The sequence below is a fragment of the Phlebotomus argentipes genome, unplaced genomic scaffold (genome assembly GCF_947086385.1).
Source record: "Phlebotomus argentipes unplaced genomic scaffold, Phlebotomus argentipes genome assembly scaffold_4, whole genome shotgun sequence".
In the NCBI taxonomy this organism is placed as follows: domain Eukaryota; kingdom Metazoa; phylum Arthropoda; class Insecta; order Diptera; family Psychodidae; genus Phlebotomus; species Phlebotomus argentipes.
Window position 1 is genome coordinate 7,849,929 of NW_026776174.1, and position 21,474 is coordinate 7,871,402.

Below are 21,474 nucleotides of genomic sequence, written 5' to 3' on the forward strand. Positions count from 1 at the left end.
CTATGCTGTAAAATTAGAATTCATGTGTTATCTTTCATTGTGAAGAATGTATTGCTGGAATGTGTGTATTTATAATAATGGCCTTTAGTTGTTTGCCATGCATTTCCTCTCAACAATCCCACAAGAAGTGACCAAATATTACCCCAAATACTCCATTCGTCATGCAGCGCAAGAAAATCCAGTAATGTTCGCCAAAGACTGTGTAATGTTTATTTGTCTGATTGTTACTAACAACCTAACAATTGAACAAATATATAAAGTGAACACAAATTGTACATTTATGCATCTCTTCCATTTAGTGGTGCACAGAAAATGAAAAAAAAATGCATTCTATGTTGCAAGATTTCACATATAATATTCTATATAAAATCAATGCCACGCCAAGGAGGAGATAATTTGCCTTCATCTTGTACATCACTTCCAAATACTTCCAAATTTACCTGACACTTCTAGAACACCTGTCGTTTTTAGACTGTTTCTACATGGAGTTTTCTTCAGATTTTTCTACAGAAATCCATTTAAAAAGCTTTTTTGATATCTTTTCCAATCATAACCTAAAAAATATCACTAAGAGATCTTAAAGAACTCCGTTTTGAAGTTTCCTAGATTACAAAATTATCTGTTATGATCTGAATTTTGCCAATGAACTCAAAATTGTCTAGAAAGATTTCTAAATTTGAGGTTATGTTCGAGTTCAATACAATTTACAGTGTTTCTTGTCATCAAAGGTTCAAAATATAAATGTTTATTAGCATAAAAGTGCTTAATTATGATCTCTGTGATTTGAACTTAAGAATTGATGTCCTAGAATCTGTTCTTGATTTGTCACATAACCTAGAAAACGATTAACCCGTTTCTTTCTACGTGAAAATCGAGGGAAATCCAAAGAATTCGGGATAATTTGCCAGTAAGAAAATTTAATTTAAGCACTTCCTCTTCTTAAGTACTTCTGCTGAGCTGAACACCACTTCTGACTGTATTATCTCCCCCTTGTGCCACGCTAAAGAGGAATGAAATGGTCAAATATGAGTTGGTAATTATGGTAAAAACAATCATCTTCTCTACACAATTCATAAATGCTCTGTGACATTTCGGACGAAATTGAATCATTCTGACGATAATAATAAAATAAACCATTTTGAGCACTTCCGTTTCACCATTTATCTCACAATCTTACACACAGACCTTATCTTAAATGCCTCTACAACTGAAAAATCTCTTCAGATAATCAGGATTTAAATCTCTTTCCCCGAAAATGCCAATTTGTCGAAGAGTAAAACATGTCTTTAAATTAATTTATTACTTTATTTTGACTCATCACGCTTTCAGTTTTCTTTTTTGTGTGTTGCTCTCTCAGAAAATACAAATTATTTCTAATCTTATATCAGTCATACATTTTAAATCTAAATGTATTTTTATATTACTTTTATAGTAAGTATTTTTTATGTCGTATAAAAACACAGGGAATATTTTATGACGGTCATTTTGCAAAGTTTATATCTTTCTTTCTTTCTTTCTTTTTTCTTCAATATATAAATTATTGGCTTGTGGAATTTATGAGTGTGTTTTACATCCATTCTAAGATCTTACTTCCCCTTTTTCATTAATGTCTGGCTCACACAAATTAGTGAAGAAAAGAAAAACTGAAAGTCAAAATGGAAAAATAGCAAGATTCGATATCTTTTCACTGGTAAAGAACATGTTTTTTTCTTCCTCCCAATCATCATTTTCCTTTCGACCACAAATTTCTGCACAATCTTTTCTTAAATCCCGTGCAAACCAGACAACAAAATTGAGGTTTTTCTTCTTTTAAACCAGTTCACATTCATTACAAAATAAATTTTGTTGCATTATTAGAACATAACTCACTATATAAGTCATAATATAGCATCCGTTTTTGTATATATACATTCTAGAAATATTTTCTTTTGTGAAAAAAATGACTGTCAAATCGTCCATACAAAAAAGTGTGATATTTGCGCTAAATATTTCTTCAAAAACGTTGCAGGAAAACAATTTTACTGTAAAAAGGGACCTAAATTTTTCATTTTTTTTTCTTTATGCAAATGTATCGAAGACTGATTTTTAAAGATACAGAAAAAATTATTTATCAGTATTTCTTTTTGTTCAATGAAGAGAAATTTCGGAATCACCCTCACTAAGAAATTCATTGTGTGTCTACAATTCATCGTGCTCCTCGGCCTCCTCCACTTCGCCAGGAATCACGGGCTCCTCGTCATCATCAGCGGCATCATCGTCATCCTCATCGTCCTCCGGCTTGGCCGTCTTCGCCTCCGCCTCCATCTTCTTCCTCTCCTCCTCGTCCTGCTCGTCCTTCACCTTCTTCTCGCCCACCTGCGTCTTCTTCACACCCTCAGCCACATTGGCGGCATACTTGAGATCATCTGTGATGAGGAAGTTGTCGAAGATCGTGCCCGACTTCACTTGCCACAGATCCAGGCCCACGGAGCAGATCTCCTCATGGAGATAGAGATTCTCATCGGGCGTGTACTCTGGATTGTCGATTTCCGGGTGCTTCCAGATGCCCTTGTAGTTGGGATTGTCAATCTGCTTCGGCGCCCACTCGCCCTTGTACTCCGGATTGTCAATCATCGGTGGCTCCCACTCGCCGTCCATCTCCTCATCCCAGTCATCGGGCTTGGTGGCGTCTGGGTCGGGGATGTGCTCTGGCTTGTCCCAGTCTTCTGGCTTCTTATCGTCCGGATCGGGGATTGTGGCCTAGAAAGATAGGATGGATGAGTGATGGTTGTCCAGTTCCCCGCGATAACAACTCTTATCGTCACGTGCCACGCCTAATCCCCGGAGAGGGGAGAAAACGTGCTGACGAGATGCTTACCCGCTCATCCCAGTCTTCGGGCTTCTTGGCCTCGGGATCCTTGATCTTCTTGGGCGGCAGGAAGTCCCAGTCGTCCTCCAGCACACCCGACTCCACCTTCTCGTTGTCAATCAGCACCTGATAGGTGCCATCGGGCTGCACAATGAGCGTGTAGAAGTGCGTGAACACGTCATCCTTGCAACGCACCTCCTTGTTGATCAGGTGATTCTTGCCGTTGTAGTTGAAGATCACGTGCACCTTCTTGGTGCCAGGACCGCAGATGTCCGGGCCGAACATGAGCAAGTACGGACTCTCGCCGTGCAGATCCTTCTCCTCCAGGGAGCAATCGAACACCTTGAGATAGCCGCCGCCGCAGTCGATGTTCTGCTCGTGCTTCACGGAAAACTGCACCACGAGTGGCTTGTCTTTGTTGCTGAATGGCGTGAATTTGGTGGAAAGCGCATAAAAGCGGGCATCCTCGGATGTCTGAAGGCCTAAAATAGCCAATAAGTGAGTCGGTCAGTGGCCAGTGGATTGCGCGGCCAGAGGAGAAACTCAGGCCTCCTCGGCGGCGTGCCGCGGCGGGGCTTGGGGAGAAAAGTGACACGTAGTCAGACAAGAGAGGTCCCCTACCTTTGTCGGCTTCCTCGTCGTTGAAGAACTTTCCAGCAGTTCGCACGAATTTGCCAAACTCCTTGCCAGGGTGTTTGCTGTACGTCCACGACTCCTGCCACGTGTCTAGTGTGCGAGAAAAGGGAGAAATTCAGCCATTTCCATCAGCCTCGGCACGTTTTCAGCCGGTTTTCTCGTATCTCGTCATCACACCCATGGCGGTGCTCAAACTCTCATTTTCCTTCTACCCGAAACACCCGGCGAAACTCACCGTCCAGGAATTTCTCCTCGAAAAACACCTCACTTTTCACCGCCGAGAGCGCGGCCACCACCAAAATAGCAACTGCACTGTACTTCATGTTTCTCCCTCTTGCAGAAGATGATATTGCAAAGTTCTAAATATTCGTAATTACTTCAATATTTAATATAATCTATCTGCAACCACACTTTTTAAATGACAAGCCACGAATGATGTTACCGAAGTGATTTCCAGTCTCACCCGAAAGCTCAGCCACAGAGCGGGACGATGCGATGTCCGCGACAGTCTCTTACGCAATTTGCTGTGGCGCGAGCGAGACAACGGCTTTTTTCACATATGGCGGCTACAGATGGAAGATTTTGATTGGACATCGTAACGCCAATAAAAAGAAAACAGCTCGAAACGGAGCTTTTTCTCAGAAACTTTCACACTGCGCCATCTGCTGAAAGAACGCATCGGCAAATCCATTCGCCCAATTCGTCCAGTTTATTCGACCAGACTTGAATTCAAATGTCGTTGGAAGTTACAAAAACTATTATTAACTTGTTTTTGCAAGTGTTTTTGTCTTGGTTTTTGCTGGATCAACAAAGATGATAACAATATCAAAATTTTAGTGGCAAATGTGCCAAAAATATATTTATTTACTGATCAATGATGGAATGTCTGAAGAACTGATTCATTTTTGGTTGTTAATTTCTTAAAACAATGATAAAATGACTCGCTAATGAGTGATAAATCATTCAGATTTATCTTTCTGATCATAAGTGTTTTGCTTCGTTTGCTTAGACTAGACGAACTAATACTTAAACAGTGACTTTACACATTATATTTTTTATCAGAACTATTTAACTTAACAATATCATATTTTATGAAGCAATAGTAAGAAATTCTCTTTATCCAAATGACTTGGATGTAAAAATTTTTCATGCTTTGTAGCGTAAACTATGAAAAATTTACTAATGATCGTTTACGTCGTATATTTTTTCTAAGAAAATTGTCCTCTAATTGTTTTTATTCGCATAAAATGGTCTTTTTGATGAACATAATAATCTAGATATTCAAAAAAAAATCTTTTCATTCAGTTTGTCACATTTCTGGTTGTTTCTACTTGAAAAATTTGAAAAAAAAGTTCATTTAAAATATAAAAAGTTAATTTTAAAGCGACTTTGGAAACTAACATTTTCAGTTTTTCTATTAATTTCCCCATATTTTAGTCAAAAATTTCAATAAATACCAATAAAATCAACTGAAACCTTCACAAAATAATTATTTCAGAGCAATATTAGTGCTCTAATGAATGATTAGACTTTCGCAGCAATATTAACGCGAAATTTTCAATTTGCTCTCCTGAAAAAGGACGATTTTGACTTGTCGAATTATAAGCTACACAATTATTCCTCATAGGAAATTACTTATGAAAAATAATTGCTCAAAATTGATATGTGCACACGTTAATGAATGAGGACGACATCGGAAAACTATCAATATTATTATATACTGAAGTCTTCTTGCTTAGCGGTCAAGCGGGTTTGAGAGATCAAAAATGCAGCAAAACTGTGACTGTGAAATTTTGCCAGCGCAATTCTTGCGAGTACACACAATTTGTGGTACAGCAAACAAACTGGATGTTAATCGAGAATGTAGTGTAGCTTAAAAATAGACATTTAATAACTCTGCGCGTAGTCGAGATGATGATGACTTACCTGGAGGGTGAGTGCGCGGGGATATTCCATCTTTGCGCCTCTTCTATTTTGCTCCACCACCCGAGTTATCCTCCTTAAACACTGCATTTATGTCTAGGCACTGCGCATCTTCATGCTCTTTTTCTACTCATCTCAATTGCAGAATCCGAGGAGCATCGTTTCTGGAATGTGAAACGAGAAATAATCTTCACCACCGGCCAACCAGTGAGTATTCGACTTGTTATTATTGCTGGCTTTTTGTAAGGGGAAAAAATTCACTGCACCGAAGAGTGTGTCGCCTCAGCTTGCTCATAAGCGCATGATGAGAATTGAAGCCACTACAGTAGGATAAGACAATCCAAGTGATTAAGGAATCTGAGGAGTGGTGAAATTAACACTCGATTCCGTCATCGCTTAGAGAGACGAATTGAAATCAATACACAGCCACTGGTGATCTCGCATTACATATAAATTGCACAATATACAATATTTTGGCGGGGGAGAAAGGCCTGTGATAATCAGCCGAAGCGACCCAGACAAGGTTTTCGCTGCGTTTCACACTCACAAGCGACCAGTTCGATCCTCGCAGAGAAACTTTGCGCGCGCCAGTGTGATCTTGGAGTTCAAACACAACGGACGCGATTGATCACTCGACTTACTTCCATCAATTCTGCGTTTAGAAACACTCTTTAGTCGCTCTTGCAGGGCAACATTGTTGATTTGGAGCACCTTTCTTGTCCGAAATTAAACCACAAATATTCATCATAGACAGAATTTCAATTGAGGTTTTTCGATAACCCAAAGAGAGACAGTGAAATTCTTCATGTAACTCAAAGTGAAAACTCCGCGCAAAGTGCTCAATAAAGGCAAATATACAAGGAAGGAAAACAACTTAATAGAAATCTTGCAGATTTTTAGTGTGAAAGGTGTGTATTTTATTATTTACTTAACTTTTGCATTTTTTCTTCTGTGGATTTCCAACGAAAATTATTGGTTTTTCATCGGCATCCGAAGAAAGAGAATCTGACGCAGTGATTTGTGACCCAGTATTTCTTTTTCTGCAAAGAAGTTTAACGAAATAATTAACATTATCGCGTAAATTCCTTGTTACTTTGAGAGGCTTCGGGAGATAATTTTTGCCAATGACTAAGTTCTCGTGTTCCATCATTAAATGATAAATTAAAAAATTAATAAATAAATTTATCAACTCAGAACTCACAAAGTAAACTCTAATTCAACAATCATCTTAAATAATGTCGCACAAGTGATTTACTTAATTATGGGCTTCTTTTGATCGAGATTTTGTAATTTCGCCACTAAGAAGTACACCAAGGGGGTGATAATATAGTCAGAAGTGGTGTACAGATCAGCAGAAGTACTTGAGAAGTGGAAGTGTTGAATAACTTACAATATTCTTTTCCTATATTAATTCTTGGTGATTTTATCATCAAGATCGCCAGTAATTGGTAGATTTAGATATTTTCATGCCAAGAAATACTGCAAATTGTGTTAAACTCGAACATAACCTCAAAAATTGTCGTTTGGACTTGGAAAATGTTTATTTAGAAAATTTTATAGGTGATTTTGAGTCAGAATCTGCAATTTTAAGATCATTGACAGATTATTTTGTGATACAGAAAGCTTCCAAACGGTGACTTTAAAGATCTCTTAGAGCTATTTTTGAGGTTATGGTAGTAAAAGATATTCAAAAAATTGGTTTTTTACTGGTTTCTGGTAGAAATATCGCATGGAAACTTAAGAATTCGCTATAATTTGTGAATTAGTGAAGAAACAGTTTAAGAATTTCGTGTGCTGAAAGTGTTTGCAAGTAGTGTACAGATTTAAGGCATATTATCTCCCCCTTGAAGTCAACAATGATGAAGATTTTCAATCGAAATGGACGTTTACCTTCATAAATGCACTTCTTTTTACAATTTTTGCCTCAGTTCATTTCCTTGCTTGAATTTGTTTTCGTCTGACGTGAATTTAAAAACAAAAGAAAAAAGCAATATTAAGAAAATGTGGAATTTGCATTTCTGTCTTAACTCCATTGGAATTGAGACAGGTTTTCACGACAATCAAACGTTACTTCACTGAGTAAATCGTATATATTTATAGAAGAATTTTTATATAATGAAAAGTCTTATTTCCACATTCCTAAATTATTTTGCTCAGTGAATCAGAACCGAAACTTTAAAGCTACAGTTTGAGTATTTAAAAATGAATTTTGCAGTGACTTTCATTGCTCGATCCAAATCAAGCCCAAGATTGTATCAGAAAATATAATACACTGTAATCAGTAAATAAGAATACAATTTTGAGTTTATATTTTGCCAAGTACATAAACAACCTATAAATAAAATACACAATATTTCCGTTCAACTCTCTTTTAGTTGGAAAATAAAACCATTCAATAAATATGTTTGTATGGAATATATATATTTATGAATTATATTACAAATTAGCAAAAACAGAAATCGTTCTCTTTTAATAGCCAGAAAATTATTATCAATTTGTCAAGTTAATTGAGAAGGATTACTTTATTTTCTTGTGACGAATTAAAGGTAATTTTGCAAATTAGTGTTAAAATCCAATAAGAAAGAACTTTAAATTGTTTTTCATCTCGACAAAATCTCGGTAAATTCTACCATTTTTGCTCGTGTTACTAAAATTAAACCTTACAGAGGCGCAAATGCGTCAAACTTTCATTTGACTTACACACAGAGCATTAATATTCTCTTACATTTCATCTCATGTCACAAACACAAATACTGTCATTATAGATGTTAATGATTGAAAAAGATTAATGAGACTTAATTAAATTGCCACAAGAGAATGAATCAGGAAAATGCTTTCGAGAAAAACTCAATTAAGTAATACGGAAAATATAATTTTATTGACTATAAAAAAAATATTCAAATGTATACCAAAAGAAACTATAGAGAGAGAGAGAGAAAAATGGTAAAAGTAACTTTATTGAATTGTTTTGGTGCATAAAGATAAACATTTGTAATTTCTCTGTTGTCACGATATTGAAGGTGAAGGTTGAAATAATCTCTTGCTTTAGAGGTGATGTAAATATATTACATGAAACAAAGTGGAACTGCGATTGGAAAGTATTAATTACATGTTAAATTTTGCCTTCAATTGTGTTTCTGAAAACTCTTTGCCCAGCTTGAGTTCTGCGCCAACTCTCACTTTTCTTTTGAGTTTTGCCAAGGAAAGAAAAATGTCGTGTGTAATCTTACACGTAAAATCATTTTATCTCCACCAAACCATTAGTTTGTGCGGTGAAGTTATCGTTTTTATGCATTTCCCAAAGCTGTAGGGAAGTGACTTTAAACATTGAGAGGTAGAAATGGTTAATTAAAATAGAACCTTCCACTTGGTTGTACGTTAAAAAAATAATTTCCGGTTTAGATGAAGAAATTCTTAATTGTCTATTGTAATTGTTGTACATTCATATCTCATCTTCTATGCGTGTTATATCTGAATTTGCGATGAACATAGATATTTCTCAATATATTGTCACACGTGGAGTTAAAAAGTGTTGGACTCATTGGACTAATATTTGATTTAGACACACGATGATGGGTTATTGCTGAAAAACTAGAGCATTTTTTCATTACCAGCCATTCCAGTGGAATGTTTCAATCCCAAAAAGTATTTCAATACAGTAAAAATGCGTCTTTTACATTTGCATTCGCTGAAGAAGTTTGTGTTTTTAAATTGTACGCAAATAATATCAGACATGATGCTGAGCGCCCTGCGCAATTAAGTAATATTAGCAAATTACCTACATATGTATATAATTTGCAAGTTAATGTACAGTTTCAGTGTGACAAACTACCGCGATAAGTCGATGGCATGAGATTATGTATGTAATGTACATTGTTGTCTGAATAACCTTGTGCGCCTATTGCATGTGTTCGAAAGTACATACTTACACTATGTACTGAATTTGAAGCACAAATTGAAAGCGAAACAGATATTTTTCAGCACTAAATTTTTCGAATATCTATTCACGAATATGTTGAAAACTCAGAGCCCTATAATTATACAGAAAAAAACCCCACAAATTCCCCGTGAATATCGCAATTCTAAGTGTGCGATTTGCATTACTCACAGAGCATTCACAGAGGGAGATAATACAGTCAGATGTGGTGTACAGATCAGCAAAAATACTTAGGGAGTGGAAGTGTTGAAAAACTTACAATATTTCTTTTCTTTATGCTTCTTTTACTGACAAATCATCCTGATTTTGAGGTTATAGTTAGTAAAGACACCCAAAAAAACGCGATTTCAAGCGAATTCTTACAGAAATTCGTTATATTTAGAGAATCATTGGGCAAACAGTCTAAAAATTTCAAATGTTGAAAGTTTTAAGAAGTGGCATACAGATTTTAGGCATATTATCTCCCCCTTGATGCGGAACTTTTATGATAATCTTAATCAGAATGAAAGTCAATATGAAAAGCACCACTAAACAAAATCACGCCGCTGTGACGCGCTTTTCTCTCATGTGATTTGATAATTCAAGCATCACATAATTCAACTGGACGCTATGTGTTTGTTAATATGAAGTTCACCATCGTTGAGTGTAAAAAGGTATAGTAAATAACACAGAGCTACCCTGAAGATAGCCATCGTGTTTACAGGAAAAAAAAGCTACAACAAAGCTCAGCGAGGATTTGTATATAATATATTTTTGGGCGAGAATTTCGCGGAGTTATCAACCGAAACGCGTGCTGACAATTAATCTTCTATCCATTTACATTCACGAGAGTTTGTGTATATACAGATGCCCATGCGGACATTTTACAGATTCTGCGGAAAATGTCTGGAGTATGGGGCGGAATTCTCAGGCCACGAGATCACCAAAAAATTCAAATCATAACAATGATAAGTGTGGCTCCAATTTTTTCGCTCATTAGTGCAAAAAAAAATCTCTTTAAGCAAACTATTGTGGCGTGCGATAAAGTGAAAAACGAAGTGAAAATTGTCAATAACACAGTGAATTCATTGTGTTGCTTTGTGATCTTTGAATTCCAATTTTCTGGATCTATTTCAGTTTAAACTGGATACCTTTGCGCGACGCCGTTCAACAAACTAATACGGATAAGAAGTCTCAGAGTTATTCGCCTTTTAAAGACGCGAGATATAAATAGACTTAACGGCGCGATCACACCATAAATCAATATAGTTTATTCTGTTTATTTATAGATTGGATGTTAAATACAAAAAATGCAACTTGTTTTATGGTCATTCACTTGAAAAATTCTATTGGAACTTCAATGAATTTTTAATATGATTTTTCTCATTAATGTTTTTCTTCTTCATTTTTTTTTCCACCATTCAACGGGGAAAATAATGATGGGAAATGTGTAATTTGGTTAATCTGTTCATTTCTCTTTGTGCGATAATATGCTATGTTCAAATTCTATTGAGTTATAGTGGAGGAGCGTAAAATGTACGAAAAACGGTGATTAGAAATTGGGAGTAAATACTTCAATTCAAGAAAATTGCTGCCTTTGTCTAATTTGATCAATTTAATTGCCTTGATTCGGTGCAAATTGATGCACAATATAAAGCCTCTGCAATAAACACTATCATGATATTGGCATACATGTTAGAGAGTGTTTTCTATAAACACACATTATGTGCGGTAATCATAATAATTAATATCGTGCAGAGAGCAATAAATCTCCAAATAATAAACAATACTTTTTTTCTTCACAAGATGCGAAAATTAAATCAATTAGAGAGATACGCAAAGTAATCCAGCGAAATAACATCGCAGATTTGAAAACCACCTGATAATGTGTATTAAAGGCGATTATACAGCAAATCTACTAATTATGATCTAATTGCTTTTTGCATTTGCTCCGAACTTCATTGGACAATAGAGCAGAAAATTTTCCATTATCTACCCAGAGACTGGAGCATTCATATAATTAATATCACGTGCGTCTCATTGATAAGTTTGCAATGTAAAGAGCGGGGAAAAAAATATCCAGCATCGTTTGCTCTGAAACTCTAATAAGCTTGAATCATTTTATTACTTTATTCTTGACAGATCCTATCAATTTATTGTAATAATCTCTTGCATGTTTTGATCGTTATTTTCAATTTCAATTTTATCTTTTTGTGGTTGTACCAAGGGGCAGATATTTCAGTCAAAAGTGGTGTACAGCTTTTGCAAAAGTGTTGGGAATGGAAAGTGTTGAAATATTTACAATATTTGCATAAAAAAGCTTCTGATTAAGCAAATTGAGGCATTTTCTTAATTATTTTGCTTAAAAATATCCATTTTATTGCTTTTCTAGGTTATGTGATTGATTTCAAACAGATTCCGGCGATTAAATAACCCTCAAAATCATAAAATTTGTATCTTAACTGTAAATATTTGTCTTTTTCTCCGCAAAATTGAGTGTTTGCGTTTGAAAAACTTCAGATTGATCAAATTTCAGTAGTCGGAAGAGCTTAAAAGTCAATTATAACCTCAAAAATATTATTTAAGTCTAAAAAACTATCTCTTTCCTTTGGTTTTTCCGCGGTTTGTGCTTTAATGTGGCAAATTCAAGGAAACTATCTAGTAAAAAACATTGAGATATTCACTATACCTACTCATTTAAGGTAGAAATTAGGAAGGATTCATAACCTTACAATTTCATTAGATTGTAATAAGTCAGAATTGAGTGTGAGAAACAGTTGAAGGAGTCTAAAAAGCAATGGAAAATGTCCTTAAAGGCGTTTAGAAGTGTCTGAAATGTTAGAAGATTTTATATAGATTGTGTGGAAGTGCCAGAAAGTGGTGTACAGGCTTGAGGCATATTATCTCTGCCTTGGGTTGTACTTTGGAAGAAAATATTATGAGAGTGAATTGAATTGTACACGCACGAGAAGAGTGGCTAAAAATAGTCTCTCGTTGGTTTCCTCTAAAGCACATCTCTTCCATGTTTGGAGAAATTGCAAGAGATCGTGCAACATGTCCAAGTTTATTTGCTCCAAATTATCACACCATTCGACAATTCTTCCTAAACAGAAGTTACTTTTTCCCAACATGATTGGTATGTGTCAATTTCCAATTTTGCATCTTGCCCACACCATAAAAATTTCACTTGAACAGCGCGGACTTTTTAGTCATTTAGATAGGTTTAGATATACATCAGGTGAGTATAGCGTGATGTGATAGTTTCACAATCATCTAAATATTGACAAAGTGGCTCCGTAGGGGCTTTCCACATAATTATTTTCTTTCCTCTTAAACCCACAATCACGTGCCTCAGCTCGGTTGGCATTTGACGCTCTATCAGGATAATATTTATGCACAAACCATACGCAGATATCATCTGTTCGCTCGCACACATCATGCTACAATTAATTTCTGTCAACACATGACTATTTAATAGAGAAATATTTGTATTACTCATAAATTCACGGTAATTCACTGAGAACATGTACTTCTTTTTCATCTGCCATCTAACAAGCGACGACAAAGCCAGTTAGAGATCGATGACTCAAGGAATAAATCAATATCGTCAATATATTTTTATCGGGACAATTTTAATTTAGTGAAATTGTGACTAATTTCTGAATCATGCATAAATTGAAGAGCTTGTCAACTTCATCTTGACGTCACTAGTCAAACTTTATATCAACCTGTGCATCTTGTTACAGTATTGCGTAAATCTAGAATGATACACTCGATATATAAATGGAATTCCGCCAGGAACAATCATACAAAAAATGAATCAAGGAGATCACACAATAGCCCACACAAGGGGGAGAGATTATGATCAGAAGTGGTGTACAGTTCAGTGGAAGAATAAATGAATAATAATAATCTTGAAAATATTTGTCTGATCTTCAAGATTATCTGTTTAACCTAAATAAATAATATAAAATTAAAAATTTTACGTCAATTTTACCACAGATAACAAATTTTCCGTATTAAACTGTGTTAATTGTGCTAAGATTGATCATAACCTCTAAAATACTGCTTCAGGACATAAAATATCTATTCTAAGAGCTTAAAGATTTAAAAAAGATCAATATATCCCTGATTTGCCTTTAAACCGTTCCGAACAACTATCTTTGAAGGATTTTCCTTGGATATCTTAAGGTAATTTTTAGGTTATGATCTTAGGCAGATGGAAAAATGTATGAAATGATCCAAAAAATGAGAAGAAAATAGTTAAAATGCATGTTTTAAGCACTGCCCAAGAGACAAGAAGTAGTGTACACCATGTTCAGTCGTATTATCTCCCCCTTGTGCCCATTTTTGGATGTTTTGATTGAGCTTGTGCACAATTCTCCCATTCCAGATGGCCAGATCGCTGAGTTCCCTCACGTGGGACTACATAGTGTTTTTCGTCTTCCTGATCCTGTCATCCTTGGTGCCGCTATGGAGCAGAATATTTGGCAAGAAGCGAGACAACACAAAGGCCGATTTTGTGTTTGCCGTGGGCAAAATCTCCATTCTGGCCATGATGCTGTCCATTGCCCGCGGAACGCTGGGCGTGAGAGCCTTCCTGGGCTATCCCAGTGAGCTGTTCTACAGAGGATCGGCCATGTGGGAGACGCTCTACGGCATGGTGACGGCCTATCCAGTGGTGCTGTACGTCTTCATTCCCGTGTACTACAGCTTAGGAATTACATCAGTCTATCAGTATTTGGACCTTCGGTTAGTTGTGAATTTTCTTTTAGATAAATAATCGTGTGTCAACTTGAATTGCAAGAGACATTTTGCGTTCCACGTGCATTGGTGATTTTCGCACATCTCTTGGGAATTTATTTAAAAAATCACCGCGCATGTCTAGAGGTGTGAATTTCTGCACATGACAAACCTTTGCCAGGGTAAAAATTTCAGGTTTTCAAGGTAACAAGAGTAATAGGCTATTAACCCAGACAAGATGCATGTGGAAAGTGTACGCAGTATGAGAGAAAAATGTGTGCATATAATAAATCTCTTTCTTTCAGATATAACAGTCGTCTAGTGAGATGTTTGGCGTCAATTTCCTTTATCTTGAGACAAGTGTTGGCTTTGGGAGTCACCGTGTACACACCAAGTGTGGCCCTTAATACAATCATCGGCGTGCCTTATTGGATGTCCCTTGTCGGCATCACGGTCGTAGGAATACTGTTCACTGTGCTGGTAAATTAACTGGTAGAAAGATAGAGTCATCAATCTATTTGCTAATGTTGTCTCTCAACTCTGCAGGGAGGCCTAAAAGCTGCGATAACCGCTGATGTAATTCAGGGTGTAACAATGATTGCCATTTCTGTCGCCATAATCATTCAGGGTATCTTCGAGACGGGTAGTCCTAAGAAAGTCTATGACACTGTCAAAGATGAGGGACGATTTCAGTTCTTCAATTTCTCCGGAGACTTCACACTGCGCGTGGACACAGTGTCAGCCTGGGTTGGTCAGTTGTTCATGTCCCTGAGTCAATTTGGATGCCAGCAGAACTTTGTGCAGCGCTACGTGAGTCTCAAGACATTCGCCGAAGTGAAGAAGACCATGTTGTCCAACATTCCCATGATCATCATCCTGTTCTCGCTCTCGTGGATCGTGGGCATGGGAGTGTTCTCCACGTATGTCAACTGCGATCCTCTGGCTGCCGGATACACAAAGAAGATGGATGAGATTCTGCCATTCTTCGTGGAGGATAAATTTGCATACTTGCCAGGATTTCTGGGACTCTTCATGGCCACAATCTTCAACGGTGCTCTCAGTCTCAGTGTGTCCAACATCAACTCTCTGGCCACAGTCACTTGGGAGGACTTCCTGTCGCCCTTGCCACACTTCAAGGGTCTCACGGAGAAGCAGGAGGTGAATACGATTAAGTTCCTCGGCTGCATGTACAGCATCATCGTGATGGGTGTGGCTTTCAGCGTGGGACTGCTCTCGGGGGTGATTGAGAGTGCAATGCTTATGACATCAGTGACTTCTGGACCGCTGTTGGGGGTCTTTCTGCTCGCCATGATCTTTCCCATGTCCAACTGGAAGGGAGCCGCCACGGGCATGATCATGTCCAATGTTGTCTCCTTTTGGCTTGCTTTTGGAAGCTTCACTGTGAAATCGTCCCAACCTGTGCTTATGCCAACATCTGTCGATGTAAGAAGTGTCTTGAGGTGATTTCTGAAAGAAAATTCTCATCTCAGAGTCTTTTCCAGGGATGCACCAATCACACATTCTCTCAGGCCATCACAAAGTCCTCGTCATCCTGGCTGGTCAACAATATGCCCCTGGAAGTGGGCTGGAACTCATCTTATGCCATCCCAACGACTCCTCCAGCTCATGATCCGTAAGTGAGCTAAAGAATATCATCAGACTTGGGATTAATCGCCCATTTTCTCTCGCCACAGAACCATCCTGCAGAGCTTCTACTCGATCTCCTTCATGTACTGGAGCATCATCGGAACCTTCGTGACGGTGTTCGTGGGTGTTGTCGTGAGCTGGTTGACTGCGTCCAGTGACGATGTGTACGACTCGAATCTTCTGTTCAAGCCAGCATTTAACTTCTCAAAGTGGCTGCCCGGCAAGGCGCGCCAATACAAAGCCATGCCCAGCAAGACTGCCCCGGAAAAGTGCTTGAAGGTGAATCTGCCCACTGAGAAGGACAATCTGGGATTTGAAATTGAGGAAGGTGCAGAGCTGGGAAGCCACACGAAGAGAGTGAATGGCTTCACAACAGCCACAATTGAGGATCTCAACAAGATAGACACGGTGAATGAGGAGAATTTGCCATCAATGAATATCGTAATTGATAAGAATGCGAAGAAAGAGACGGGAAATGGCCTAGAATCTGTTCAGATTAAGAGTTTAGTCGTCGATAACAAGATGTTTTCACCAAAACCGGTGGAAATCTACAAGCGCATCGATGAGAATGAGGTCTGATGTGAATCTCTTACAATGATTCACAATCTATGCAAATGATTTCAATGACTTTCCATGTGATTTCTTTTCGTTCATCACTAATTATTTTTTTCACACTGCTAAATTACTCCTCAATTTATCATGATTTCCCCCATTTTGGGGATTGTCATAGCATAGATAGTTCTTTCTTTTCGATCAAGAAAATGGTAAAGTCGAACTAGACTGTGATTTTCAAGACGAAATTTTTTATGTACTCAATAATTTTGCAATTGAACGCAATATATTCATGTATTTTCATTAGAAGGCTCTAATCATGAATACAATGTGTGTTATTGTATTGTAGATAGTTGAAACTTAATGAAGAGGAACAGAATTATACGAAACATTCCATTATCTCCAGTTTGCTAATTTAAAAGAGTCAGAAAGGCAATAGAATTCTTCTGATAGGATTTACCAAGGGGCAGATAATATGGTCGGAAGTGGTGTACAGCTTTTTGGAAGTGTTTGGGAATTGAAAGTGGTAAAATATTTAGAATATTTACATAGCAAAAGCTTCAATTTCAACAAATTGAGGCATTTTCAATATTTATTTAGTTAGAAAGACAAGTTCAATTGCTTTTCTAGGTTATGTGATTGATTTAAAACAGATTCTGTCGATTTAATAACCCTCAAAATCATCAACTTTGTGCCTAAACGGAGATTATTTCTCTTTTTCTACAAAATTGAGCATGTTTGATCGAAAAAACTCATACTCATTTCCAGGTTTATAAAGATCTAAATTAGTTCAAAAAGGATTTCAAAGACCAAATTCATAACCTCACAACTTGATCAGAATTTTTCAAAGCAATTTCTGAAGGCAAAACTTAGATTAGATTGTGATAAGTCAGAATTGAATGTGAGAAACAGTTGAAGAAGTGTAAAAAGCGATGGAAAACGCCTTTTTAGACATTCAGAAGTGTCTGAAGTGTTAAAGATTCTGCAGAGAAATTGTGAAAATTCAAAGAAAAGGTGTACAGATTTGAAACATATTATCTCCCCTTGGAATTTACAGTTGAAATGAAATGAGAAGATAAAATTAAAATGCATTTTGTGCATCGTTTTTAATCCATATTATACATAGAGAAACATACATATATTAATTTTATTTTATTATATTAATGACGTTAGATTTACATAACAGGAGAAGTATTAATTAAAAATATCACTATGAGTATATATTATTATGTAGCTTGATAAGAATTTTGGACTCTGTTCAGTCATTAATTTTTCCAAACTGCGATGAATTTCGTTGAGTGAATAGAACATTTTTAGATAAAAGATCATCAGATAGAGGTTTAGCAAGTCTTACAGTAAAATAAACATGAATGAAGTAAGAGATACGATGAGCGTTCAGTGGTCAGTTCCGTTACCATTCACTGGCTTTCCCTGCAGGATGCTGCAAATATCATCGTGGCCGCCGCGCTTCGCGTAATCCTCCGCCGTGAGTCCCAGGAGGTCCACCTCGTCCCTGTCCACGTAGTTCCTCAGCAGATACTCCACGAGAGTTGTGTGGCCGTGCAGAGCAGCCACGTGCAGGGCCGTGCGTCCGGAGGGATCGGGCTGCGACAGATCAGCCCCGGCCAGACGGTACGACTCCATGCGCTTCTGCAGGCCTCTGGCCGCGGCGGCGCACAGGAATTCACCCACTCCTCTAGCCGATCCCGTGATATGAGCGCCGCACTTGATCAGCAGACGAATAATCTCGTGGTGATCATTCGCGATGGCCTCCATGAGTGGCGTGCGATCGTGACGATCGCGCACGTGCACGGTGACGCCGTGCAACAGGAGGTGCTTCACCACATCCTCCCGCCCCTCGGCCGCCGCCACATGGAGCGCCGTGCGATAGTCATAGTTGACGCCGGAGAGATCAGCACCATAAGACTTCATGAGCTCCACCTTGGCCAGATCGCCCGCCTTCACGGCGGTGTTCACCATGGCGGGGAAGAGCGTAGCTCCCAGCTGGGAGAGCTCATGTGGCGTGGACAAATGCAGTGATCTCGCCACAGCGTCAACCAAATCGAACTCCTGCATCTCCGGCGACTTGCCGGCCGTCAGCTCGCCGCGCAGATTCCGCTGCATCATCTTCTTCTTCTCCTCCAGCGACCACTCACTCTTGCCCAGGCAGTAGGCCAGCTTCGTGAGCGCCGCCTCGGGCGTCATATCATAGCCAGAGATTACGCCGCAGTCTTGCAGCAGTCGCCCAGTCTCGTACAAGTCACACACCGAGCCAGTCGTGCATTGTGTGCAATTCACGATGATCATGCCACTCTGCGACGCATCCTTAAGCGCCTGCAGCATATCCTGTCGATTCGAGGGAATATTCCCCGCACCGAAGGACTGCAGCACAACTCCTTTCATCGGCGGCTGGAGGAATGCCCGAATCATTGCCGTCGTGATGCTGGGGAAAATCCACAGAATGCCCACATTCTCGTCCAGATTGCTGTGCACGCAGAAGCGACTCACGGTGCACGGCCTGAAGATGAGTCTGAAGTCCACTTCGACATTGATGCCCACTTTGGCCAAACACGGCACATTGGGCGTGTCGAAAGCATCTAACGAGGCTGAGCTCACCTTTATCGTGCGATTTCCACGATAGAGTTTCGATCCGAAGAAGACTGACACTTCAGGAATCACAAAATTCCCCGCAATGATGAGAGCAGATGTGAAATTATCCTTTCCATCTGTGCGAGTCTCGAAGATAGGGATTTGCGAGCCTGTGATGATGACGGTCTTTCCCAGGTTCTCCAGCATGAAAGATAAGGCGGATGCGGTGTACGAGAGTGTATCGGTGCCGTGAAGAATGACAAATCCATCAAAAAATTCATAGGATTGCTGATAAGAGATAATACAATTTTAGTGATTGATGCTCAAAAAATAGCGTCAATAGACTCACTCTAATGTCCTCAGCGATCTGCACCCAGTCATTGATCGTCATATTGCTGGAATCCAGCAGCTTGGAATACTCTGAGATCGTGTAAATAACTCGTCGCTCGAGATTCTCCACGTAGGGCAGGACGAGGGGCGCCATCGCAGCCCCAGTTCCGAATCTCTCCTGCGCATATTCCACGTCGTGCATGTGCGGAAAGCGACGAATGTTCTTAACAAGTGCATTCGGGATGGGCACAAGTGCTGAAATGATATTGAGACAGATTACTTAATCATTCTATTCACTTTTGCAATCTCTGGATTATTATATTAGCGCCAATTTGTGACCACGACACGTGCTGTTAATGCAATCAAATTACATGTTTGCATTCTAAAAGTTTCATTCCAGGGAAAAATCGAGCAATTCTTGGAGTATTTTCCTCTGTGATTTTCAACATTGGCAACATGCAATTTTAGCGATGATCAAATGAGTCAAGGGGTAGATATTATGGTTGGAAGTGGTGTACAGATTTGTAGAAGTATTTGGGAATTGGAAGAGTTAAAATATGTCGAATATTTGCACTGCAAAAGCTTCTGTTTCTACAAATTGGGGCATTTTCTAAATTATTTTTTCTTACAAACATCAATTTTTTTTGCTTTTCTAGGTTATGTGATTGATTTTAAACAGATTCTGATATTCAAAAAAACCCTCAAAATCATCAAATTTGCATTAAAGCTGGGAATATTTCTCTTTTTCTTGACAGAGTTGAGCATTTTTGTTCAAAAACAACTTCAGATTGGTTAAGAAAAGGTCTTAAAATGAATCCTAACCTCAAAAAATGTAATTTCAGTCTAGAAAAATGCCTCTTTGCTTAATTCTTTTCGTGATTTGAGCTTTAAAGTTGGAAATTCAACCTATTTATATACTAGAAACATTGAATCATTCACAATATTTCCAGATTTGAAAGGATTTCGGTCTAAGAAGGACTTTTAAGTCGAATTCATAACTACAAAACTAGAAAATAAAAACAGAATTTGTTCTAGAACAAATCCTGGTTCGTTAAGATCATTTCTTGCGATCTAAAGTGGTGTACAGAGTCAAGGCACACAATCTCCCCCCTGGAAATGAGTCTTGTTACCACTTTTAATCTCGAGCACACGAAAGAATAGCACCTTAGTTGCTAATTATATGTGAAAACATTTGTGCCACAGCAACAAGTTTACGAGAATGTTTGTGTTTTGAAATCGCGAGAAATTATTTTTATACCATTTTGCTAATAAATATGTTATTTATTGTAACATCTCAAATCTATCTCTATATTGAGACGATTAAGCGATGAAAGGAAGCCAAACAGATGATTGTGTTTAATCGTTGTCGCTTTTAATGCGACGGCTTTGACCCAAGGCGTTTTCCAGGCAAAAACACACAAAATTTGTCGTCATGTCAAAACTCATGATCGACTGTTGAACAAAAGGGCGAAGATTAATTCTTCCTGTTGTCACTCTCACAATTCGATGACAAATCTGGGCATGATAAGACGTGGAAATGTTTTTGGCACTCATTGCATATGCACAGATATTGTAATTCGTCAAAACATTCGCGTATTTCCATGAATTTTCCACCTTGATCTTCTGTCTTGATGTGCGAAATTAATTTAATTCCTCATCCTTTGACCAATTTCGCCAGTCTGGTAGTTCTAGTGTTACTTCAATTCAACCGAATCACAGTTGCCATAAACTTCTCAAGCTTTATCGCCACTTTTGCCGCACGAGGCACGGCAAGGTCAGGGTCAGAAGACTTTCTCCCGTGCGAGAAGGGATTGCGCAACTGTCTCACCTTTTTTCTCATTCCTCATCATCCCAATTGTTCCGCCGGTGTAGATGACGAGGACCTTCGCCTCCTTATTTCCGGATGCCATCATATTTCCGTAGCTTCTGTTTCGCCTCAGAGACGACTTCTCCATCACCCTCGGAGGCGTTCCGCTGCCCATCTTGCTCAGACTCACCGATCTCACACTGCCCAGACTCACGTGGGGCGCCGCAAGGGCAGACCCATTAATTTTTCCGCGAAGCTCATTGCCGATATCTTCACAATCTGACGAACTTTCCATACTGGAATTTTGGCTGACGCTGCCTGATAATGCACACTGATAACTGCGACGCGTGATAATTTTGCGAACCGCACTGAAAGGCAGCTGAAAACGAACTGACGATCTGAAATTGCCACGAGCAAGTCTTCAGCTGTGCGAACGGCAAACAAAATGTGAATTTGTTTATGGCGCGAGATCAGTGCGATTTT

At 38.5% G+C, this 21,474-nt stretch overlaps 3 protein-coding genes across 4 annotated transcripts; 1 reads left to right on the forward strand and 2 right to left on the reverse strand.

Moving 5' to 3' along the window:
• Positions 1-1,285: 1,285 nt before the first annotated feature.
• On the reverse strand, positions 1,286-3,944 carry LOC132257430 (calreticulin). The gene is made up of 4 exons (XM_059754319.1): positions 3,720-3,944; positions 3,470-3,574; positions 2,858-3,330; positions 1,286-2,739 (listed from the first exon to the last, which is right to left on the reverse strand). Exons 1-4 carry the CDS (start codon positions 3,805-3,807, stop codon positions 2,179-2,181), a joined length of 1,227 nt encoding a protein of 408 aa, XP_059610302.1. The 5' UTR covers positions 3,808-3,944; the 3' UTR covers positions 1,286-2,178.
• Positions 3,945-5,460: 1,516 nt separating this feature from the next.
• Positions 5,461-16,326, forward strand: LOC132258131 (sodium-coupled monocarboxylate transporter 1). Of its 2 annotated transcripts, none has more exons than XM_059755258.1 (6): positions 5,461-5,614; positions 13,717-14,075; positions 14,372-14,546; positions 14,613-15,509; positions 15,569-15,699; positions 15,761-16,326. In XM_059755258.1, the coding sequence occupies exons 2-6, from the start codon at positions 13,717-13,719 to the stop codon at positions 16,290-16,292; spliced, it is 2,094 nt and encodes a 697-aa protein (XP_059611241.1). In that variant the 5' UTR covers positions 5,461-5,614; the 3' UTR covers positions 16,293-16,326. The 2 variants fall into 2 exon arrangements, with proteins under 2 accessions (XP_059611241.1, XP_059611240.1); XM_059755257.1 differs by lacking the exon at positions 5,461-5,614 and adding an exon at positions 6,013-6,315.
• Positions 16,327-17,660: 1,334 nt separating this feature from the next.
• LOC132258133 (L-asparaginase) lies at positions 17,661-21,380 on the reverse strand. The gene is made up of 3 exons (XM_059755259.1): positions 21,013-21,380; positions 19,204-19,439; positions 17,661-19,142 (listed from the first exon to the last, which is right to left on the reverse strand). Exons 1-3 carry the CDS (start codon positions 21,284-21,286, stop codon positions 17,661-17,663), a joined length of 1,992 nt encoding a protein of 663 aa, XP_059611242.1. The 5' UTR covers positions 21,287-21,380.
• Positions 21,381-21,474: the final 94 nt, after the last annotated feature.